At 46.5% G+C, this 26,286-nt stretch overlaps 1 protein-coding gene across 1 annotated transcript in view; it reads left to right on the forward strand.

Annotated features, from left to right (window-relative positions):
- Positions 1-279: 279 nt before the first annotated feature.
- HisT (Histamine transporter) overlaps positions 280-26,286 on the forward strand; it is a 70,381-nt gene continuing 44,374 nt past the window's right edge. The window contains exon 1 of the mRNA XM_084594472.1: positions 280-503. Within this exon, the coding sequence (XP_084450598.1) occupies positions 425-503 (79 nt within the window). The 5' untranslated portion in view covers positions 280-424. The remainder of the gene's footprint in view (positions 504-26,286) is intronic.

The following is a 26,286-nucleotide window of genomic DNA, read 5'->3' on the forward strand; positions in this document are numbered from 1 at the left end:
ACAGCGCGAGCAGCGCGTCGTCTGCGTTATTCATATCATATTCCGGACTGTTTAACAGTTTAACTTTCGCGCGTTAACTTCGAACGTAACATAGCCTGTATGACAGTGCGGTAGATGCTTCATATAAACTTCATATAACGTAAATATCACTGAAGGTAGTATACTGAGCGCAACCCGGGTCTTTCTGGGCTAACTGCAAATGCTCCACGTCAACAATCGAAAGGCAACGCCATCGACGCGAGCTGCAGTCGCAACAATTGCCCGTCTGGCAACCCTCCGAATCGCGTCCCTTTTCCTTCGCGGCGCACAAGCAAGATGGGGCGTTGATCGCGAAACCATTACACGCGTCGCTCTGCGCTCGGAGTGGTTGTGGGAAGTTGTGGCGCGTGTATGGACTAAAGCTGCTCACAGTGATCCGTGGTGAATGACAGCAGAGATCTTGGATAAGCGACTTCGCGACACAACGACGGCTTTGGTGCAAGACAGAGCGGACGACATCAGTAGTGAGTACCCCAAAACGCGATGCAGGTATCTCGGGTCACGTGCTTCGCGGCATGCAATAAATGAAACACGCGCCGCGCGATGGAAAGAGAGCTCGACCAGATCTCGCGTGATCCACTGCCCAGTTCCGCGAAATTCGAACACTCCGTTGCTGCGCTACGGCCGGATTGACGTTACGAGGGAGACTGTTGCTATAAATTTTTCCAGGGACCGTACTGTTGCTTTCGCTGATTACTACAGTGTAATTCGACGTTTGACATGATCATCCCTCGTTTGCTCAGTCAGAAGCGAGCCGCTAGTCGAATATCTTTGGAATGTCAGGACGCGATTTTTTCCTTGCCTTTCAGACATGACGTTCTGAAAAAATTGCACAGGTTTTATCTTGCACCTCTATTCAGGTACGCGCAGTTTTTTTGCCATAAATTGGAAGATTGGTAAAATATAGCCGGAAGAAAGGAGTTGCTCACAAAACTATTCGCGCGGTGCGCCACACAGCTGTTGGAAAAATTGCTTGTTCCCTTTCATGACACCAGCTTGCAAATAAGTACTTACATGTGTTGGTGAGCTTTTCAACTCGGCGGGGAGATGCTAACGTTGTTTAATTGTGCGCCTGGCTGTACTCGCACAATTCGGCGCGCTTTGGCCGGACGACAGTGTACCTTTATCGTTTCGCCTGATGTTCAGCGGGGGATACTGTAACTTGGCGTCCCCTTTCACGGACCTCTCTGAGGTTTCCGCTGAAAGGCTCGGTGTCTGCTTCATTTCTCGGATGGCCTTGGTGGGTTCGTGCTGGCTGCACGCTCTGATGCTGCGTCATGGCTGTGCATACCGATCATTGCTGACTATTTATGCCACATTCAGCCAACAGTGCGATTTCGCGCAAACACTCCGTTTTGTCCTTTGTTGTGATTTTATTATTTCTGGCGTCTCATCTCGTACCCGTCACCTCGGCGACACAGGTTGCCGTGACATGTGCGCGCCGCTTTTCGAAGTTTTTGTTCGTCGACTTCCACTCGATGAAGGGGAGCATCGGTCTGAATTTGCGACGGAACGCAAAATCCGCCGCTGTGTAAGAAAGACCGAATCTACGACTGTAATAACAAAAGGTTGCCTTTATCTGCATAAGGCAAACCAGACGATCCGTTGAGGAGCGAGTTGCTTTCGATCGTGACTGAAACCCAGGATGCGAGCCCAAATCTCCCATTAAAACAGGAGATTATAATAATCACACATTGCCGGAAAAATCCTATCCCTACCATTGGCTTGCTAATTGAAATACGCTGCATGAATTGCTACAGAGGCGCAATACATAAATAAACAAATAAAAGCCCCCGTAGTGATGTGTGGTGTAGCGATGCCAGCGTTAAGAAAGTTCAGGTGGTTGTACTTAATCCGTGGCTTCCTAATATAACCTCTTTTTATCTATCTACTTTGATTGCCTCTTTCACCCCTGCCCTCATGGCGTGATTGGCCTGTTCGCTTAGAGTGAAACGGTTGATTTCCTGATTACCAATTTTTTGTTACTGTTGCTATAGCAACTTGACATGGCGAACTATGTTTTTAGTAAACTACCTATTGCATCATGGCTATATGACTTGTTCGCTCCTTTTTCTCTTCGTACGATGGTCGCTTTCGCACTCGCTTACAGCATTGTATGCGTTACATTATAAACCTCTTAGGAAACTGTTACATGCATTTTCAAAAACACGTTGATGCTATGTTAAAGGGGATTTCATAGAGCGTTGCTTACGCTCATATACGTGACCATGCTTACTCATATCTCCAGATTATATTTCCTTGTTTGACCTCCTTTGCATGCCTTCTTTTAGTCTTTTTGTGCAGACCGTCATCTCTGGCTACTTTGGAGTAGTGACTTGAAGCATGTCAGTATCCAATGTCTTACATTAAGAAAATCTTCACGATATCGTGTATCGCATCACTCTACGCATCCAATATAAACCAGGGCGATAGTATCCCGACTGTTTTCAATCTCCGTTCAGACTGCTATCTCCAAGTCGATTTGAAGTCCAAGCTTAAACAATTCATTAACAGCTTAAATTGCTCAATTTTGCAATTATCTAATATAGCTACCCCGATCGACTGAACTGAATCTTTCTCTTATACTCATTTGTAATTTTCTCTTTTTGTTTTGTACTGCTTGTCACTGAACCTCATATAATGTTGTTTTGATTATATTGTTACGAAGAAGAAGACAGGCAGTGGCGCGAGAGGAGCCCTCGCGCTAGGCCAACCATTAAATCATCCTTCACGCTATCGCCATGTTGTGCTGTCTTCTTCGCTTGTCACCTCGTAACATTTTTGGTTGGAGGTGTGGGGTACGTCATCCTCATCCTCGCCTTGGAGCATCGATGCCATCTTAAGCCGGGACCATCGACCAGAGGGCCCAGGGACATCGTCGAGCAGCTTCGCCCCAGCCCTTCCAACCCAGACCCGACCAACTACCACCGCCCAGCCCCCAGCCCGGACCTGAAGACAAGGAGAACAGACAGACCAATCAGAACCGAGACGAAGGCCCCGAAAGAACCGATGGACACGAACACGCAACCCCCGCCCAAGCCGCCCTACGTGACCTCGAGCCGTCGGTCCCATGGACTCTGGTGACAGATGGTTGAACTGCTCCAGGGGAGGCGGATCACCCACGCATCAGACATCGTGGTGGCAGGCAAGTCATTCCTTGAACATCCTGTCTTTCCTTGAACATCCTCGCCATCACGTCACCATCAACTTCAAGCGAACCGATCGGGACGATCGCTCGGTGGCCCCGGGAATTGTTACGAAGAAGAAGGTAGGCAGTGGTGCGAGATGAGCCCTCGCGCTAGGCCAATCATTAAATCATCCTTCACCCTATCACCATGTTGTGCTGTCCTCTTCGCTTATCACCACGTAACGATATCTTTAAGCATGCACCTTTATTGTTCATGAAATGGTTTTAATTTTGGGCCAAGTCCAACAAGCCTTACGCCGGCTTTAAAGGACTGTAGACAACTAATTTTTGGGTTCGTGTTTTATCATTTGTAACGATTCCACTACTGTACACAGATACCAAGTCACATTCGCCTAAGACTGCTAAATAATTTTTAATCTAATTTCTTTTGACACCGGTTTCGGTTTCAGCAGTCGAGCGATGGGTTTGTATGTATATGTATGTATATATATATATATATATATATATATATATATATATATATATATATATATATATATATATATATATATATATATATATATATATATATATATATATATATATATATATATATATATGAGGTACACCGTATGTATGAATGCATGATTACAGTCGCAAATTTATAGGTTACGAGAAATGCTATGATTGCTGATTAGCTATTACTGGTTAGCCTTGACACGACTATGGGAAGTGGCCTCCGCGATTGTGGTTATGTCCCGGATCTTTAAGACCTGCAATGTAAACGTTTCTATATACGAATGGACCACGTCACCGCCACGCTGAAGTATGTAGGTTCTCTAATACGGTAATATCTGCTACTCGCGTATGTTGATTGGGACAGCTAGCTGTACGTGCTCGGAGCTGACTCCGCTTTCGAGAACCGAGGCGTTCTTTCGCGCCAGTTATTCGAAGAGTATTCGAAAATTATTTGACATTTTGCGAATGAACACTTTCGAATAATTTTCAGTTTCCACTATTTGATTTGTTTAACGAATCTGTGAGAATGTTCGATTCAGTATTCTAAATTTCGAATATTCGCACAGCCGTGTACATTTAAGAAGAACACTGCCAAATTCTGCCTTCTGTTCTCATGAGGCCGTATACGGTTTCTGTGCCTCTGAGTTGCAGGCTGCTCGGCTCATGCGTAATCGGCCCTGGCGCTGCTATCTATGCTGGTGTAACCTGACGGGAACATAATCTAATCGTCGCAGTGGTGCGGTCCATCTCATAGGGACGTATATGTATACAGGCAGCGCATGCTTGAGGTTCACGCTGTAGAGTGTATCGCACGCGACTCCCGCTCGAGATTGTCGCGGGAGTCCCAAGATAGACGGGCGCCGGACCGGAAGAAAACGATGCCTTCTTAATTCCTTTCGACGTGAACGCTCTGGGACAAGGGAAAACCGGCGATATTCATGAAATCGATGCCGCGTACGCTGCGGTGGCGCCGTGAAATAATTTAGGAAGGATCGGTAGCGCTCCGGATTGACAGATTTCTAGTTGCCAGTGGTTCTTCGGCACATGGACTGTGAAAAAGGCTGACCGCCAAAGAATTGACGCGTTTGAATTGTGGTGCTGGCGAAGACTCTTGAGAGTTCCTTGGACTGCCAGAAGATCAAATCAGTCAATATTGTCGACCATAAACCCTGACTGCTCATTGGAGGGTCAAATTCTAAAGTTAAAGCTCAGCTACTTTGGTCATCTGATGAGAAGAGAGGAGTCGCTGGAGAAAGATTTGATGTTGGGAAAGGTTGAGGGTCGCCGGAGAAGGGGTAGGCAACGAACGCGATGGTTAGATGGCATCCTCGAGGCGCTGCAGATGAAGTTTTGTGATGTTAGGAAGATAGTGAGATACCGGAAAGCGTGGCGTGACATGTCAATAGGGTCACGAAGAGTCGAACACGACTGAACGACTGAACTGAACTTCGGCACATTCGGGCGTTATCTCAGTTTTCTATATCGGCGCTATAGTAGTTTTGGGGCAAAAAGAAACCTCGGCTTTTCCATCTCGTTGACCTACGACAATGCAGCCGGGAGGCGTAAAAAAGTAGGATTTGGGTGCAGAATTTGAGGATTAGCAAGCCAGTCACAGCGTCGATAAATTCGCGTTTCGCACCATTTTTTTGGAAGGACATCTTTCTTCCTGGTAAGACCTTGGCTCTACTGTAGCTTTCTCTGTTTTTAATTGAATGATAATGAAGCCATAATCGCTGGTTGGTTTTTTCGATTGTGGCCGCGATGCAACCACGTATATAGTGCTCGCAAAATTGTACCTTGTCGTAACACAATCCGCAATTAAAGCGCCGAAATTTTATCGTTTTCTCCTTGCCTTTTGTATTTTGGCATTGGTATACTTGTTCATTCTAAACTTTTGTGTTTCATGGTCCGCAAAGCAAAACCTCAAACTGAAGACACCGAATCGATGAAAGAAAGTGTAGCAGCCAGCGGGCGAGAATAAAGCGGTCTATAGTTAACTCGCCTGCACGTTGTATATATGTTTCACACGCTGGACCCGATCGGTATATTGCGTTCCGTCTATTTCACGCCCGCATGGGAACTGGTTTACCGGCAAATGAATGCCGGCAAGTGAAAGTGAAAGGCAGGGGGGAAGCAAGAAGGATATATATATATATATATATATATATATATATATATATATATATATATATATATATATATATATAAAATCTGCTGGAGTGGAAGTTAATGGGTTGGGGTGAAGCCTGCGGCGGCTATCTTGGGGCGGGCAAGTCGCCGGCGTTGCCAGTGTGGTTCAAATGCTTAAATGATTTTAGGTTTTGATGCAATGCTTTGGGCTATCAGGTGAGCCATATCGGACGTCTCCGAATCGATTTGAACCACCTCGATTTTTAAAGATATCGATGATATCCGAGTACTGGGGCGTTTTTCGCTCCACTCATATAATAAAATACATGCGATAAGCTACAAGTCGTATATCGTTGGACAGCTTATGCCGAGTAGAACAGCACTGTACTAGCTGCACGTTTTGATTAATTACCACACTAATTAGTTACCGTCTTAATTAATTATAAACAGTTAGTCCCCTTGTGTATTGCATCTAACTAACATTAATTAGTTAGGACCTAAAATTAGCCCAGTGCGATTATACTCGACATATGCTATCTTATTGCTCGGTGCTGTCGCATAAAATGCGAACTTCATTAGCAGTTAATTAATTCGCCATGTGTAATTAAGACTTGCAATTAATGCAGTGCTGTTATACTCGACATAAGCTAAGCAACTATGTAGTACTAACGTTACTTGGGTGGAAGCGAATCGCCTTGCTCTCTCTCTCTCTCTCTCTCTCTCGCCCTCTAGGTTGCACCGTGACATTCTGGTATCGAGTTAATGCAACAGCATATATGACACATGCCACGCACAACATACATCATGCCACAACATACAAGTGGGCTCTTCTAGGGACGCTCGAACGGTCCCCTGTCCAGCAAATGAAGCGAAAATTTGGGCCTGGTACTAGGTTTCGCGGTAAATGCTTGCGCTGAAGCGAAACTGCATAGGAAAAACAAAGATGACCACACATGCAATGAGCTCGTTGCCCTTAACGCAGCAGTTGCGTGCTATGATTTGTTCCGCAGCACATCGCGCCAGCGCTATAATAATGTCGGGATTGGACTATTACGTTTGAACAAAAAAAAAAAAATACAAAATCGCCGATAAAATTACGTCGAATTCATTTTTAGAAATTCGGTTTTAGCCGAAGTAGGTCAGTTTTCTTATCACTACCTACCTGGCCTTTGAAAATCAACCTATAGGAAAGCCAGAAGTGCGATGAGAAAATGGTATTGTTGGAAAAGGAGAGCTGCTGTGCTATTTGAGGTATTGTTCCGCAAGCTTACAGTCCTCTGTATACACCGGAAACCACCACCTCCTCTCCGCCTGCTATAGCTGAGCGCTTTTGAATGAGAAAGCATTACATATGCCTGTCCTGTCGGCAGTGTCCGCAAAACTTGTCGGCGCGAAAACGTCGCTCTATATGGATGAATGTGAAAAAGTTTAATGTTGTTGGGTAGTCCATGAGTGTGTAATATGGGATCCGGAGGTTTACCGATTGTAATTAGTTAATTAAATCGATATAATGCATTGAATGTTCCCTTCGAAGCGGCGTCTTGTCAGAATGCGTTGGTGAAAATAGTGCGTAATATTGTGTAAAAAGATTACTTGGTGCGTAGATATACTGTGGTGAGGTTGCAAACAAAACTCATGAGTGAATTAATCAATGCAGTTAATAAATAATTTTATGTAATTAGTTAATGCAGATGTCATGGGCAGGCAACTGCAGCGTACGAGAAATAGCAATATGCAATGGAATAAATTCAATTGGTTAATTCAGTTCTCATTCATGCGACATTCACATTGCACGACCGCGTCACGTGACAGTCAAGTTGCATGAAAATGTCGCTTGGCTAAGTTACGTGACAGTCAAGTTGTATGAAAATGTCACGTGGCTGAAAGTATCACGTATCAGTAATGCTGAAATTCACAATAACTGTGGCGCGCGACAGATGAGGACAAGGAAGCCACACAAACGACAGGATCAGCGCCGTATGAAGTCATGCACAACTTTATTGTGGAAAGAAGAGGTGGGAATAGGGAAGGTGACCAGCATATGCCTCTTTGACACTTAGTTTGACACAACAGTGGCAAGATCGGTCCGGTAGCTTCGAAAAAAGTAAAAAGCCATTCCAATGCAGAAGAAATATGTTCAAGTAGAACTCTTGTTTGGGCTATTGGTGCATGATGAAATTCACAAAGAGTACGACGCGACAGACGAGGACAAAGAATGCACACAAAAGACAGGAACAGCTCCACTCGGAGACTGGCATGTAGAGACGGAAGATTGGCACAAACAATGGAAAGTTCGGTGCTGATACTTCAGAAAAGTCCAGTTTCCGAAGCTTCCGCACCGAGCCCGTCATTGTTTGTGTCAATCTGACCGCCGTATCAACATGCCAGTCTCGAGCGGGGATGCTTCTGTTTTTGTGTGCCTTCTTTGTTCTCATCTGTCGCGTGGAATCTTTGCGAATTTCATCAGGCACCAACGGCCAAAACTAGAGTTCCACTACTGGGTCAGTAATGCATTGGTCGGAAATATTATTCGCCCCGCCGCGATGATGCAGTGGTTAGGACGCTCGACTATACTGTGCCAAACGGTGCGGCCGGATTTTGATGGAGGCGAAAAGCAAGGCGCCCGTGTGCTGTGCGATGTCAGTGAACGTTAAAGAACCCCAGGTGGTCGAAATTTTCGGAGCCCTCCACTACGGCGTCTCTCATAGCCCGAGTCCCTTTTGGACGGTAAAATCTACAAACCAAACCATTTCCCTCCCTCTCCTCTCGCCTTTCCCATTAAAGTTCCCACAACTTCCCCGGAGACCTTCACGATGAACTCGGAAACCACCTTACCCACCATAGCTGCCAACCCACCATAGTTGCCATATGTGGCTATGCATTGCAGTGAATTGTAGGCAACGAGCTGATCCATCATCTTTTCGTATATACTGTATGGCGGGCAGTTTCGATCTCCTGTTTCAGTCTACACTCTCGTTATGAATGTAGCTGCTTCAAGAAAGCAAATCACGCGGCACACATAATTAAATCTGCCGAGCACACGAAGTTAACATGCCCCTCGTTGCATCCATTAAACGACCAAGAAGCGGCCGATGTATTAAAAGTGGGAACACACTCGGTACATTCGATCTTCATTCCTGGGCAGTCCCGGGCTACTTGCTGGAAGCTGTCCGGCGTTCAGTTTTCCTCGGGTAGCTTAGAAGCTCTGCCCACCAGTACAGTTCCCGGGCCGGCGGCCATATTGAGTTAGACTCCGAGCGCATTGTGAGTATTCTTCGTGTTCCTACAGACGATATCGCGCTAAACAATGACATAAGGACCAGCTTTGCATCTTCGCTTTCTTATCTTGATTTCTCTACACACGTAAGCGTCTAGAGCCCCGAACACGCATTGTTCACTTGTTTCGCGATATTTTCAGCGCACAGGTCTGAAAGCGTCGCAAGCGAACCGCTAGCTGTGTGCTGGAGCAGCTAACACTTGTTGTAAATGTCCTTGCACTTGAATGTTGCACTTGAATCTAGCACATGCATGGCTAGCATCGATAGCGGAACTGTTTGGAACTGATGCATAGAGCAGGGGTTTCGTTGCAACTGAAGTATGGATAGCTGTAGGCAACGCTCGATGCCATAGGTGCCGCCATATTTGGTATGTGACCTCTCCGCTATCTGCGGCCTGCAGGGCCATGTTCCGGCTCTCTTGTATATAGCCAGCTGGTGGATGGCATAATGACAAGTTATGAATGCGCGTGACATGCGTTCGTGCGGAAAGATTGTTTGATTCAAACATCTCAGCCATCAACTCGTCTTCTTCGTGAAGTCTGAAAGCTTCTTCCAAAGCTCGGTATTTTGGCCTAAAGAATATGTATTCAGGCCTTTAAGAACGTTGACTGCTCAGCATTGCATACATGATTCATAACTAAACGTGCGCGCATATGTAGTAGCTTGACGACTGCGCGGGCGTTGCTTTACATGTACTGCGGCCAGCCAGAAATATGCAAGTTCCTACCACTATAACATATATTATGGTATAGCTTTGATAAAGCCATCCACTGTTCCGCGTAATCTTATCAGCGTTTGTTGAGAGTGAGGAGTTTACAGGCATGCGCACGCTAACCTTCCTTCTCTGCACATTGAATTCATTTTGAACGTATTCACACTGATTAATAATTACGAGATATGTCCTTTCATTAATACATCGCGAAAATATCGTGCTGACACTACAACGGCACAGTTCACTGTTGCTGTGAAGGTAGAAGATGCACGCTGGCGCTGAAACAAATTTGCGCGAGGAGCTCGCGATTTACTTTTTATTATTTCGTACAATGACTCATAGACGCTCTGTTCTGTACTCATGTACTCGCCAGACATCTCGCAGAAAAAAAAAAGAAATTCACAAACGATCATCGAGATTAATGTGAGATGTACGCTTGGTCGCTGCTTCCCAACAGTATGTGCTACATGCTTGTTATCGCCTGTATGAAGATAGATGATGGAGACAATTTAGTGCTCATTTCTGAATTATTTATTGGGGCTGCAGCACTGCGTCGGTGCACCAACAGGGTCACGGAACGTGTCTGACTCACGATACAATAGTCTCGGTGTTACATGCGAAAGGAGCTGCCCGAGTTAGCAGAATTTTCTAATTCGGCCATTTTATGCGGTCTTGTGACGTCACACAACCCGACGACCAATCAGTGCACTGCAGCCATGCCAACTGACCACCTTTCAGAGGCGGTTTCTAGTTTTTCGAGGCTGCGAGGCTTAATTCAACCGTTTAATTGGCTCTAACCAGGGATGTCGGAATTGACAAGGACCACCACGTGTTATTTGGCCTAATATGCTGTCTGTCCGCAGCGCTTAATTCCGCTTCTTGGTTTTCCTGTTTCGTGTCGTAATTTCAAACTATAGTGTGTGCGTGCCGTCTCTTTCGGGAGAGACTCATTACTGCACTTGCTTTTTCACTTCCCAGATGTTGGAGGATTGTTTTTATAGGAGTAAAGTTAGGACGAAGTCCTTGTTCCCGCGCATTAGTCCCCGCGAAAATCGAGCATCAGGCCAGAGGAAAGCCCGCGCTGGTGGGTGCCCGATGTCATTGGGCATCGACAGTGCACGAGGTGGAATCATCATCATCATCATCAAAACGTTTTATTTCCACCGAAATGAGACTCCTTTTGGACCCCCCGGCACGCAGGCCTAAGGGAGCCCTACTCAGGAGCCTCGCAAACTAAGGTCTGGTGAAGACACTGAAGTAGATGCGTTTACGTTTACTGCGACAGGGCGGCTAATTTTCAAATAACCTCAGTAACATCAGTAGAAGTTGCTTTCGCACTTTCGCTTCGGCAGGCTTGGAAAGTGCTGCCATGTATCGGCTGGAAGCTCTGGGGATTGAGAGAGAGAGAGAGAGAGAGAGAGAGAGAGAGCGTAAGTTTTCCAGAAGTGTACAACCAGTTGATCACACTTTACTGCAAATTCTTCCTTGGTCCCGATTCATCAGCGCCGTTGACGGCAACACTCGAATATTCAAGAAAATTATTATTATTATTATTATTATTATTATTATTATTATTATTATTATTATTATTATTATTATTATTATTATTATTATTATTATTATTATTATTATTATTATTATTATTATTATTATTATTATTATTATTATTATTCTGGCCGTGCGCATGCACTCGCATTTGATTTTTAGTGATGGTCACTCGCAGTTGTGTAAAATACCCGACGCTTGCTATAAGCTTTTTTCTTTTTTGTCAGGTGTAGGTCTCCGCACTGACAGTGTCAGTCTCCAGCGCTCTTTGGTCTCACTGAGCTAACCGTTTCCATTAATAATCGTGCCCGTCGTATTTTTTTTTACTCTGCCCGTCATGCGATTGCCTGAAGCAGCGCATGATGTTTCGCAGTACGAGGCGTACGTTATGACACGTATACGTTTGACGACTGTGCTGGTTGAAACAAAAACAAACAAACAAGCAAGCACGCTGCAGTCTTTTTCTTTTTCTACAATGCCGTGACCGCTCGTTCCCAGCTGTGGCCCGGTCAAAGAGCTTGTGTCTGCTAAAAGAGCCTGGCCTGGTCAGCGAATGACAGCACCGCAACGCATCGCGTGCAATTTCCGTTTCGGCCAGCGCGAAAAGAAGCGCATACACACCGCAGGTGTTGGCCGAGCGCTTTCTCTCCGACGCGGGTTCCGGACCTTCGGCGTTCAGTGTGGCTCTGCGACGTCGGCCCCGAAGGCCGCGGAGCCGTGCGGCGACCGCCCGTGTGTGTAGTTGATTGGATGGTGAAGCCATCAGGTACGCCAGGTGCTGGATTCGTGTACGGAGGCACCTTATCGCTGTTGCTGAATTTGGCGGCAGCCGAAGCTCGTGAACAGTGGCTGTGGCTAGGAACTCTATAGCTTAGTAACGAGCCCTGTGTTCATGATGCGCCTAGTCAGGTGGGGAAAAAAAGAACAAATACAAAAACCGGGACGTTACTGGATGGAACGCAGCTACCGTTTGCTTTAGGCTTGACGAGTACGAGGTGACCGAATTAATTTAAACTACCTGGGATTCTTTAACGTACGCTATGAGATCTCGCGCACAGTGCATGGGCGCTTTTTGTTTTGGCTCTCACGTAGTGTGCCCGCCGCGTCCATGATCGAACCCGCTACCTTGGGAAAACCCCAACGCAATTCAACCGCCTTGGAAGGCTTTTCATGCGTGTACGACATTTTAGAGTTGGAGTTAATATGCAAGAACAGTTAGATTTTTAGTAACAGCGCTGTCGGCTCTCCGCATTTGACCCATTGTTACAGCGGCCACAGAATTTGAAAAATATGTTAATTGACGAGGGTCTTTGGCGAGCTGGAAAATGTCGACACCGACTCGCGGCGCGACTATTAAATGTCAGACCTCCTTTAAGGAGTACCCTGTGTCTCCTTAAAGACTTTCGTGCGTGTTGCCTTAATTATCTCGTACTAATATTTTAGATTCTACTTTTCTGGTGTCAGCCTACATCTCCACACAAGCTATAGATGCTTTTTTAGCGCCAGCTCTCGACGATTCGGCGCGGCTTTGGAGTGCATATGCAATCAGAAGGGCAGAGATAAAAATGGAACAATTAGCTACCGACATATTTTCACGCCACCTGCTTCATTGTGATGCGCACTAGCCGTGCCAACACATCGGCGCGCCCTTCTGGTGTTTCTCTTGGAGCGCAAACCCAGCTGCGCTCGACAGCGCCTGTCGAAGGGCAGCGTGCACGCAAGCTGCGAGCTCAGACTCGGAATCTCGATGATTGAAGCCACGTTTTAACGCTTGTATCGTTATCCGCTTCATACACCAAATATGGCCGCAATGCAGTGCACGATCGATAAAAGCGGGATTACAAAAAAAAAAAAAAAAAAAAAAAAAAACATATGCCCCACACGAACTGAGAGCCGGGGTTTTCGAAGGTCGTGCTATGTTCGTTACGGGATCCGCGTTTTGAAATCTCATCCGATGACAAACAATAGAATAGACGGTCATATTTGCCCTCTTCGTGGATGCGCGCAGTTCTGATTTCGGGCGTGCCTTATTATTTTATGTGCGTATGTGTGGGAGGAATTTCTCGTGGAATTGCTGTGGGCTGAAATATCCATGTGAGATGTTCAGAAATGTGAATCGTTATGTAAGTGCTTGGAGCACCATGACATAGATACCACAGTGGATGGTCGACATATATTTCTCAGGATGTAGGCATCAGCTCGCCAGTTTCACACGGTGTTTGCAAGTCTATGCTATCGCCGTTGTTTTCGTTTGCGAGATTAAAGACAAAAAACAATGACAGGAATCATCCAAGCAATTGGAAACGTTCCGCGTCCTGTGCATCTCCCGGCCGCTCAGTGAGCGCATAACGGTGCCGCATCAGATGGTGTTTGGCGCATTCGTGCCTTTCCTTTTCCACTGCCTCTTCCTCCTCCCCCAAGCTGCGGTGGTTTGTCGCCGCCTCATGATGAGGATGTCCTCTCGCGGCGCATCGGTTATGGCGATCTCCGCGCCTGCTTGCAGTTCCTCTGTCTGGGCCGCTCGATAGATGACGTGTCGGCGACACCTGACACCCCAGCTACACCTCCTCTTCCTCTTCCTTTTTTGCTCGGTTGCCTGGCCGCGTGGGCGCGGCTCTCAGTGCGTAAGCGCATCTCGGATTCCGATCGGAACGTTGTTGTTAGTGCGGACGTGATGCAGGAATTCGTGCACGATTTATTCCTAGGAGGTATATTTTTCTTCTCTTTCGATTGTTTTCATTCTCCGTGAGGGCTGCACAGGAATAAGGTTGCTGAGCGCGCTGGCAACGCTGGCATTGCAAGGTCGCAGATTCGTTTGCACTATATGATATGCCGAATGGTCATTTCTTTCTGACTGTCCCTTTATTTGTCTGTTCTGGCCGTGTCTGGTCTGAACCGAGACGTTCAGCCTCCATGCGTACGAGAGGCGACGTTACGGCAGGAAAGGCAGATATTCTGGTCGGATCAAATTTATGTTACTGCGCATTGGTATAGGCCGGCGGCTTTGCACATACAGTGTATTTTTATGTTGAGTAATATCGGCAATAAATGCCTCTTTTGCTGCCGGCGAAGCGATAACTATACCAGGAAATGCCGCGGGTACTATACCAGATTTTGCTAAAATGAAAATTGCGATAGAGTTGTCGTCAGGGCCCCTTAAGAGCGCACTGCGTTCCGACAGAGGATCAGTCAGGCTTCGTCTAACTGTCAGGCTATCAGAGGATAGTCCGACTTCGTAGGAGGAGGTCTCGAGAGATTCAAACACAGAGGAGAGGGCAGTAAAGGGGGAGAGAGAAAGCGGCGGTCGACCTGCGTTGCACATGGCTTTATGCAAAAGGGAGGCGCACAGCAGCTCACAGTGAAACAAAGTGTTGGCATTAAGGGAAAGCCTTTTTTTGGCTCATGGGTGGTGTACAGGTAGACAGGGAACGTGCGCATCCCTGTCGTCGGTCTCCGTTCGTGAATCGAACCACACTATTCATTCGATCCCCAGCTGAGCGCGCAAACCACTACTCCACGCCGAGCTTTTTTTTTTCCTCTTCAACATGATATTATTAAATTGAACCGACGTTCTATGTACATGAGCATATGGACAGATTAATCAGAAACATATAATTCTCCCTGTCTAGCGTGAGGATGACCGTAGCGTTGGTTGGCGATGCAGATAGTGATAACGATACTGTAGCGATGATAATGACGCTGTAGTTAATGATAATGATAATAATGGCAGTAGCGATGACAATGACGGTGAATTTAGTTGATGATGGTACCAGCGATAATAAGGATAATAGCAGGGATGACAGTGACGATTTAGTTAGGTAAAACAGTCCTGTAAAGTAACTTTCGTCATTTCCGCTCTAAAGCAGACTTAAGCGCAGTCCTACAATATATATATATATATATATATATATATATATATATATATATATATATATATATATATATATATATATATATATATATATATATATTTCGTGCAACCACTATCTTATAGCTCCCTTAACATAAAGGACAAATGTAAATAATAATTCGTTCGCAGGAAAGGAAAGGCGCAGTATTTGTCACACTTGTTCTGTGGACACCTGAGCCGCGCCGTAAGGGAAGGGAGGAATTAACTAATTTCAATTGGTCAGCCTCCCTACTTAATATTGCACTCATAATGTACTGCCCAAAAATGCCCCGCCGGGGTGGTGCAGTGGTAAGACGCTCGACTACTGTGCCGGAGTACCCGGGTTCGAACCCGACCTCGGCGGCTGCGCTTCGATGGAGGCGAAACGAAGAGGCGTCGTGTGCTGTGCGATGTCAGCGCACGTTAAAGATCCCCAGGTGGTCGAAATTACTCCGTAGCCCTCCACTACGGCTCCTCTTTCTCTCCACTTTTACTCCCATCTTCCTCCCTTCCCTTACGGCGCGGTTGCGGTGTCCACAGAAATCGAGTGAGACAGTTACCGCGCCTTTCCCTTCCTATAAATAAATCAGTTACTGCCCCAAAACATTGAACTTTTTCAGATTCATCCATATGGGATGACCATTTCTTGCTGACAAAGTTTGCAGACACTTCACCGAAAGGACATAGCCAATGATGCTTTCACATTAAAATGTGCTCCCTCTTGATCAAGCAGTCTCTATACATATTCGAAAGCGGTGGGTCTCAGCCATCTCTTAAAAACTGATGGGTGGTCTCGGACCACACGAGAGCCCCATGAGTTTAAGCCCTGTCAGGAAGTAAGTAGGTTCCGGTTCCGGAGCGGCATGCAGCGCGCCTGCTTCTGTAGCAGAGCACTATAAGAACTGTACACCTTTGCTGGCTGAAAGTGGAAGGAAGCAATGTCTACTTTGTTTCTGTTTCTGTATTCTTTTTAATGCATTGATTCGCGTGTCTGTTCTATGTATACATCGCACATCGCCTTCATGTCTGCTACTCGTCCTCTACCGAATAGACTTACACTTCGTAGAGCTGAGATGAAGGAGAACTATACCCCTTATTTAAGCCACTCCCCCTTAGGCATGTCCGCTTTGGGCCCTGAAAAAATGTGGGTCGCGAGCGTCACGTAGTTCGTAAGATTGCGTAGTAATTAATTTTAGCTAGTAGTGATACACTGTCATGGAAGTTTAGCGGTACACTGCCGTGCAAGTTGAGTGGTACACTGCGGCGTACACCACCACTGACGCATACAGCTGTGGCAATTTACTCCCTGGACCATGAAAATAAGTAGAAAAGACAGAAAGTAGAAGGGGATAGGGGGTTGTGGTAGTAAATACTTTTTATGTGGCCAGTAGTGAATCCGTGGGCTTTGATAACGTATGACACCTCCGGGCTGTGCAGGGTGCGAGCGAACAAAGCAGCTAGAGGTGAGCGATAATGGAACCAGAAACTTTCCTTTCGCATAAGCAGTTTTTTTTTTCCCCTTTTCTTCGCTGGGGCGAATTCTTCTCGCCATCTATTTTATTTATTTCATCCTTAAAGGCCCAAGGGCATTGCATAAGGAGGGGCTACAGCTGGGGTAAATACACACGTGATAAAGGCAGGCACGATGAACGCACACTACAAATTAAAAAGACAAGAAAGATCAATAAATAAAGAGCATCAAGGTAATTCGTGTAAAAAGAAAAACGCACGCACGGCAGCAAGCACAGTTGAAAGCCAAAGATTGATCATAACACCGACGAAATGTGGCGAGTTTTGTGGGAAATGTTTTGCGATCAACGCATAAAACTATGTCGTTAGGCAGGCATTCCAGAGACTTATCGCGTCGGGGGAAAAAAGAACTGTTCATAGCTGAAGTGCGGATCCTGATACCTGCATGGGGAGGCTGTGGCTTAGGCAATTGGACGTTCTGAGCGGTAGTTGTAGCAATGGGTGTCTGAAAGCAGGGTGATAAAAGAAGCTGAGCAGTATAGGCAAAGACGGGAGATAATACGGCGTGACTTAAGAGTGGGCAGGGAGATAGAGCTTTCAAGTGCAGTGATGCTGATTTCTTTGGAGTATTCAGAAGTGATGAAGCGGGTTGCACGATTTCGGATGGCTTCTAGTTCGGCGGTGGGGTAGGCCTGAGATGGTGCGAGATGGAAGATGCAAATTCTAGCTTGGGGCGGACGAAAGTTTGGTAAGCCAGTTTTTTCACTTCTGGGGACGCTGATTTCAGGTTCCGCCGTAGATAACTTAGAACACGTTATTATGACGTTTTATACTTTAACATTCCGCCTATAGTAGTATATCGTTACAGCTATGGACGAGCTCTACCTTTTCAAGTGTTCTGCTCGCATGGTCAGTTTGTGAAACGTTCTGCTCATCATTATCGCGTTATCGTCACCGTTAATGAGCAACCAGTACCCAACGTAAATGGCAGCAGTATACACGGCAGCGGTATGCTAAAGTGTTTCGTTATATTTGTAAGCTAAGGAACCATGTCTGTGTTGGGAGAGCCTTCCATTCAGCTGTGACATTGTCACAATCAACTGAGGAACCTTTCAGTCGGCTGTGGCGCTCAGTGGGCTGTGAGTTTGGGGAGCTTTCCCGTCAACTCGAATATCCTCTTAATCAGCTGAGAGAACATCATTACGCGAACCTTCTCATAATGACCACTTTATGTTGCCTCAGTGCGCAATGTCAATATAATCGCGGTTAGGCCGTGCCACTGAACGAGCCAGCTTGACTCCGTTAGACTGGCGTAGCGATCAGGGCGTGGGAGGCCAGAGCGGCGATATCTCCGCTGCGCGCGCCACCGCACTTTGCCGTGATTACGAGACTCGCGCGAGTTGCTGTCGCGTGTGTCTGCGCGACGGCCAACGGGCATCGTCGCGCGGAGTCGCTGCCGGGTCTGAATGGCGCCGCGCGCTGTCGCTGCTGCTCCGTGATAGCGGCGGTGGAGATATGGCACGTCTCTCTGCTGGGCGGCAAGCGTAGTTCTCACGTCACTTCGTTGCGGGCCAAGTTCGCGAGTGGCGTGGTTATCTCGGCCGGGGCCGCTGCCGCCGCTCTGTGGCTGTGGCATTCCTTCGCGGAATCTAGCTGGTTCACTCGATTCCGATTGGATCTCGGCGAAAATCACGGACGCGGAATGTGAGACATTCGTGTACCGAGTGTTCAGCGCATGGTGAAGAACTATCGGTTGATCAGCCCACCACCTATGGCGCGCCTCTGTCCATGTTTCGCGTTTGAACACCCCTAAAACTAACGTTCCGGGCCACGCCACGGTACAGCTGAAAATTCCTTGATTTTGAAAAAGCGCGAAATTTGTAATGCTATGAAACAAATGCACTCTTGGAGAAATTTTCGGATTCTTGTTTACCTCAACAGAGTATACAATGGGGCCATGCCAGTCGGTGAGACATTATGCTCAACGGAAATGTAGCGAAAACACAGGGCCTCGCTTAATCAAAATATGGCTTAACTTTATATCAGTTGATGGAACTGCCACTAGAGCGAACCTTCCCCAGCTCTCTGAAGGTCGATGAAATTTTATTTCACTCACTTCACTTACGGTTTTTGCAAACAAGTTTCCGAGTTCTCTCGACTGGAAAGTAACTCATAGTGAGATTTCTGGCGTGACGGCTTACCGATGGTTTAATATTTAAAAAAATGCATTGTGGTAACATCTGACCATGAAATGGTAACTAATTGTTCTTGAGGCCATCATGAGTTCTGGCTCTCTTTCGGAAACACAAGCACATGGAAAAGAAGCAAGCAGGCACGACAGCGCAAACATACGCGAATTCAATTCCGCTGACGATATGCATTGTCCGAATTTCCGTCTTAACATTTAAGGACTGACGAACAAAGTTGCTATTCTGGAAAAAGAAAATGACGGCCGATGTATAAGCATGGTACTAGCCCATATGCGATTGAGGGGCGCTAGAAGTTAGATATTCATCTTAGTTTTGGTGTCGGGTAGCGCATACCCATTAGAATACAGTCCTAATCTGCCACATTATGTAAAATACCTCGTCACAGATATAAAGCCGCGCTTTAACCAAGCCGTATAAGAACGTGCTTGCATGGACAGTGGGCCTGACAGGATCCTCAAGTGTCCCGGTGAGTTCCATTCTCGTCTCAAAAGTGTTGCCCAAGTTGGCAGTTCCTGACGATTCGGCCATTACACTTGGTCACGTGACGTCATACAAACTGCCGACCAGCCTGAAATGTCGGGTCATGTCACCTACCAAGATACCACCTGCCAGAGGCAAGCTCGTGGGGAGTACCAGACATACAAGCATCGCGGAATGCGGTGGCTGGAGGTCTTAGTGCTATAACTCACTAACAGGCGGTGTGTTGGGTTGCGGTGATGTCATGTGGTCTCATGCAGTATAGCTAACAAAGCTAATCTGTTGGTGACGCTGCGGTTTAGAAACCCACTCGCTGCCATTTTACTTTAGTTCAATTTTGGCCTGAACATCTTGTTGCCTGCCAGACGCAGAGCACCGGAAAAAAAAAAAAAAAATCGGCGAAATGGGCGGATGTGGGTTCTGTCCGCCTGCCAAGTACTTAGCTACCGCTGGCAAGGACCTCGGCGAAATCGGGCTCTTATGCTAGCGCACTAAACAAGAAAGGAATGAAGCGGTCCAGTCAAAGCACTCGCGCTGTGTGCAACTGCGATCTAAGGGCGCTACTATATCGAATCTCTGACGCATAAGCCTGAGGAAATGCGCCGCGACCACGGTGCAAGACATCTCTCTTACACCGTGGCCGCGACTATTGTATTCCTTCCGTATTGTCGTCGTGCCTGCTCGAGGAAGCTCAACTTGGTGTCATGAAAGGCTTGGGCGTGGTATTACTTTATTTGCTTTAAGTCGTAATGAGACAGCCGTATAAGCTTCTGCCTCAGGCGGTGTACTTAAATATATTGCTGTGTAGTCCCTTCTCCCGAAACGCTGTAACTTAGAGCGATAAATTTGCTGCAGCAAACTCGTCCTCCTCCACTGTCCCCTCTCACAGCGCCACCTCTAAGGGCAGCCCCCATAATCATGTTTTGATATAGCCTGTCGACGAAAGGCAGGAACATTACACTTTCAGTCGTTTGTTAGTCCGTTGATGGGACGTGCATGAATGAAGACGCAAAGGGCGGCTATGCACGTAAGGCGATGTGGTGTTATCGCTAAAATGGTCGCAGATACACACCCTTCGCGCTGATTGTCTGTTGCTTCGATTCATTCCCAGGTGTTTCCAGTGAGAGCTCTTGAGTAAACGCGCGATCGGCTTAAGAGCCACTCGAAACACGCCAGCAGATCACACGTTGGGATAGGCTTGCTGGAGGGCGGCGGCCGGTGGGTGTGGCACGTAGAGCAAGGAAGGTCAGTGCTGTTGTGACCGAGTGCTTGCTGGGACAGTGACAACACGTGGCATGTGAGGAGACACTGTACCTATATATTTGTCGGGCGCAACTCGCGTACGCTCGCCAGATGTGCGTATTTTTACGACGCGCATTGGGCGTGGCTCCAGTCCTGCGTTGTGTGTTCTCTTCCTTCCTTAATGTCAAGCCTACAATACTGGTGCAGCTGAGAACTCATCATGATGTGCTGCGTGGAAATGGTGCCACTGTGCGCTGTGCTGTTCATTATCGCGTTACATTAATTGGTGGCGCAGTTCCCTCGGAGACCCCAATCTTTCTACTCCTTTTATTCAGTCCCTACTTGGTACCTTACTTACTCGTGTAATGCAACAGTTGTAGGCAAGTTGCAAACACAAAATTATTAATCTTTGCCGCTTTCGCTCCCGTCGCTGTCCGATGACCGCACCTCCAGTGCGCACCTAGGGATAGTTAACCTCCCTGCTATCCATGATCTCTTTAAGATAATTTCGGCCGACCAACACGCGTTCAAAATCTATATGCACATCTGTGAAAGAGATGTTTTGTCGTCCAGTCGGAGTCATTCCAAGTGGTTTTCGGCCATCCACTTGGCATAGGAACGTCGAAACCACTTAGAATGGGCGGTTTATACACCCGTCGAAAAGCTGCAGCGCGCTCGTTGTACCTGCAGAATGTCGTGATGATGGGCGGCGCGTAAAAACAGCTTGCGCCGTCTACTATAGCGCTTTGAGGGATTAGGTGCTGACGGCATATATATTTATTTTTTCCCGGTTTATTCGTCCTTCGTCAACTGTCCATTGTCCATCTTACGGTTAATGCTTCGTAAGATGGATTACCAACCAGCTCACCTCTCTAAGTCCGTATGCTATCTCCGTTGACCGTCAGAGGCATCTACTGCTGGCCCGGGCCTAGCATGCCCGTCTTTCAGTGGCGACGCCGCATGGCCGAACTTAGAGCCTCAGCCGCATCGATATGCACATAAATAGGCTTGGCTTGTGGGGTTTAACGTCCCAAAGCGACTCAGGCTATGAGAGACGCCGTAGTAGAGGACTCCGGAAATTTCGACCACCTGGGGTTCTTTAACGTGCACTGACATCGCACAGCACACGGGCACCTTGCTTTTCGCCTCCATCGAAAAGCGGCCGCCGAGGCCGGGATATATGCACATAAATAGACACCTTTGTCTCTCCACATTCATGTGGTAGCATGCTGCCTGTATATGTTCTCACGCATGTTTATCAGGGACACAAGGATTTCGCGTGTTGCGGAACCTTCGAGGGCTTTTCCGTCTATTATTGCGACAGTCAAAGCGAGACCTCGGGTGACCGCAGCTACACTGTGAAGAGGCAGCTACGCCGTGAAGAAGCAGCTATGCCGTGAAGAGGCAGCTACGTAGCTACGGTCTCCCCATAAAAAAAAGTCAGCCTGCCATGACGTTTTAATTCACGCTACCCCTATGCCACGGGCAGGAGCTGCCAACTCGGGTCGCCCCTTTCATTGGGAGGGTGATATCAGAATCAGCCTGCCAGAACTGTTTGTATTCTCGTTACCCCTACAACACTCAGGCAGGTCCATACGGCTTGGTTGAAGCGTGACTTTATATGTGGGCTGGCAGATTACGCTCTCGCGTATAATACCCTTAAAGGATGAGCTTAAGTGTCCCCAATAATGTAGCACCTTACACTGATTGGGCGTGGTAAGGGAAATAATGTGGCATGCAAAAGAAGTTTCCGCCGTTGCTTTCGCAATTCAATTATAGGGTTAACCAGAGCTAAACCACAACTATTTTTTCTTTATGCCGTGTTTAGATGACAAGCTCTGTCATCGCGTCGGTATATGTGCAGCGTTCGAAACGTCGAATTGGCGACGAGGATGCAGTGATATGCTTTTACGGTCAGCGTCGTGCCCGTCGAACGATCCCGTTATCTCACCTTGTTTCCGCGTATGCATAGTCGGCGCGCGTGCGCGAATGTGGTTATCTGCAGCTGATTGGAGGTATTTGTCTCTGCCGGGGAACTTCCATAGCTCACATCGCTTCCGTGGTCGATCACAGCCTTCCGCGTGACTCACACAGCGACGCTCGTGGGACCTGTTGCGGTGCCTGTAGCTCGGAAACAATAGATAAAGGTGCGGAGGAGAGGCGGGGTAAGAATGCAGGACATGGAAAAAAGTGTCAAGCCGTCAGTGCTTGTTTTCTTTCCCTTGGAGTTCGTTTCTTATTACAGACGCTCATTTCTGTTCAAGCCAGGATAAGGTACCAGGCAAAAGCGTGCATGGCAACTATACTTACCTTCCCGATTTCGTTGCCTGCCGTATAAGGTGTCCCAGCTAACTTGGACCACGTTTTTAAAATTTACGGTTTGCCCTAATACAGTGAAACAAATTCAGAGATGTTCATAGTCGGCTATGCTAACCTCCAGTATTTTTTTTCGTCCACTGAAGTTTGTTAATTCATCATCATCAGCAACAGCAGCCTGACTACACCCACTGCAGGGCGAAGGCCTCTCCCATATTTATCCAATTAACCCGGTTCTGTACTAGCTGCATCCACTTGACCCCTGCGAACGTCTTAACCTCATCCGCCCACCTAACTTTCTGCCGCCCCCTGCTACGCTTTCCTTCCCTTGGAATTCAGTTTGCTCCCTAAGCGACCATCGGTTATCCTCTCTTCGCACTACATGTCCTGTCCATGTCCATTTCTTCTTAATTTCCGCTAGAATGTCGGTAACTTGAGTTATTTCTCTAACCCACTCTGCACGCTTCCTATCTCTTAATGTTACCCCTACCATTGTTCGTTCCATAGCCCTCTGGGTTGTCCTCAACTTAAGTAGAACCCTCTTGGTTAGCCTCCACGTTTCAGCCCCATAATTGAGTACAGGTAAGACGCAACGGTTGTATACTTTCCTCTTGATCGATACCGGTTAGCTGCTAGTCATAATCTGCGAGTTCTTGCCAAATGCGCTCCATCCCAATCTTATTCTTCTTGTTATTTCCTTTTCATGGTCCGGATCTGCGGTTACTACCTGTCCTAAGTAGACATATTCGCCTACTACTTCCAGTACTTCGCTACCTAATGTAAACTGCTGTTCCTTCCCGAGGCTGTTGAACATTACCTTAGTCTTCTGCATATTGATTTTCAGGCCTACCTTTCTACTTTTCCTGTCTATAGATCATCAATCATTATTTGCAGTTCATCCCCCGAGTTACTTAGCAAGGCAATGTCATCAGCAAATCGCAGATTACTTAGGTATTCTCCATCTACCCTTATCCCTAACTCCTCCCATTCCAAGTCTCTGAATACTTCCTCTAAGCAAGCTGTGAATAGTACTGGGGAGATTGTGCCTGCTTGCCTAACACCTTTCTTTATGGGAATTTTGTTACTTTCTTTATGCAGAACTATGGTTGCTGTGCAGCCACTATATATATCTTCCAGCACTTTCACGTATGACTCGTCTACCCCCTGATTTCGCAATGCCTGCATCACCGCCGAGGTTTCAACTGAGTCAAACGCTTTTTCGTAACCAATGAATGCTATGTATTAGGGCTGGTTATATTCCGAGCATTTTTCTATCACCTGGTTGATGGTATGGATATGATCGATAGTAGAGTACCGTTTCCGAAAACCTGCTTGATCCTTTGCTTGATTGCAGTCTAAGGTTGTCCTGATTCTATTATTTAATTAGTAAATACTAATTAGCTATTTTTAATTATTGAATTGAGACAAAACGTGTTAATGCAAAAGTTGTAGATGATCTTAAAAAAAAAAACAGGTAGCTACGTTGTTTTCATCACGCCACGACTTACGCCACCTTATTTATAGGCCTTCAAAAAAATGCTGTCACGTGACCAGCTGTTATTTTAAATAATTCGCCAAGTTCGTACAACCAGCTTTGTTGTAGAGAGCACGGCCCAGGAAAGTGGGTTTTGTTATCTCGGACGCGTCTCCAGGCTTTAAAGTGTCGCCGCAGTCACAAGGAAGATTTTTTTTATCGCCAGGCGTCGTTTTCGGCTGGCTGGTAAAAATATCACTTTAGGTAAACGCTATAGTTTGATTGAAACAACATGGCTATCCGTTTTTCGAGAAGATATACAAATTTTGTTTGCATTGACATTTTTTCTCTCAAGCCAATAATTAAAAAAAAAATAGCTAATTTGTCTTTACTAATTTATCAACTGTAGTGGACGAAAAAATACTGGAGGTTAGCATGGGCGACTCTTAACATCTCTGAATTTGGTTCGCTGTGCTAGGCCAAACCGTATTTTTTAACTACTTGGTCCAAGTTAGCTGGGACACCCTATATATACGCGCTGGGTAAGATGGCTAAGATTCCAGTGCGCGTTCCAGCAGCCTGCGTCTGCGTGGCATACGCGCCCGCACGTCGATTCTGTATCAACTGCGTGAGAGCTCAGCTTGTAACACAGTTGACGTATAAGCTTGCTGCACGCATAAATTGTATCAGTTACGCAGTATTAGTCTTTCAATTCGTCACCTTATTTTGTATACCATAAGCATTGTCTCCGGCATGGATTTCGTTGTCTGGAGATCGCATATATATGTACGCCGAACACGAGCATGTCCACATCAGGTCTTCTTGAATCAGCGTTGAGACATTAACTGGCGCGAACAAACGTCGAGAGACCACGCGAGCAGTGGCGATTGCTTTCTTAATGTGTAGAAAGGCATGCGTGGCGGAACTTAGCGGGCGAACAGGGTAATGAAATTTGGTTTTAGGGCATACAGGAGCACAAGAAGGAACGGAGTAACATGACATAACTGCGTTAAATATAGTTTCAATGACGCAGCAACTAGCCCCCAAAGACGTTCTCGTGAACAGTACAGTATTTGAGAGGGCATCATATATCTGAGCATAGCCCTCTAGGAACGTAAGAGGTTATATGATCAGAACAGGCGCCGCACAGCGATACAGCGGTGCCGTGCAGTTTTGCCGATTCGAGTTATCTGTCCACTTTTGTTCACTGTGCGAATGCCAGAAATTTTCCAATATCGAATCGAATGTTCTCGTATTCGATTTGGTCAACGAATCAAATAGCGCATGTTCAGAATTATTCGGAGTAGATCGAGTTCGTACTTAACGAATAGTTCTCAGATTATTGACACGGAGTTAGAATATGGCAAACCGTACTTTTTTCGACTACTGTTTCAAGCACTCCATGGATAAGGGGGAGCCCAGTCGGAAAAAACTACAGAAAATTTTCTGTTGCGACAGAATTTCTGTGCGCTTTTTGACGGGAAACCTGTTGTGACAACAGAATATTCTGTAGTAACATCAGAAATTTCTCTAGTTACAACAGAAAAGTGCTACAAAACTACAAACAGAAATATACTACTGAAAAACTACAGAACTACAGAAAAGTACTACAGAACTACAGAAAAATCTGATGCTTACGACAGAACTACAGGATTTTTTGTAATATTTTTGACACAGTTCTGTAGTTGTTTTCGACTGGGAGGGTAAGGGAAATATGGCGACTGTATGGCTGATAACCGCGTTTTAACAGCCAGTGGTTGGCGCATTGCTCTGGGCACCTGAGACATGAAGGGGTGGCCCAATGATTGTACATATTATATGCTCTGGCCAGCATTTAAAGGAGGTTAAGTTTAATTTT

This window comes from Amblyomma maculatum, chromosome 2 (assembly GCF_055883805.1).
Source record: "Amblyomma maculatum isolate TAMU_Amacu chromosome 2, ASM5588380v1, whole genome shotgun sequence".
In the NCBI taxonomy this organism is placed as follows: domain Eukaryota; kingdom Metazoa; phylum Arthropoda; class Arachnida; order Ixodida; family Ixodidae; genus Amblyomma; species Amblyomma maculatum.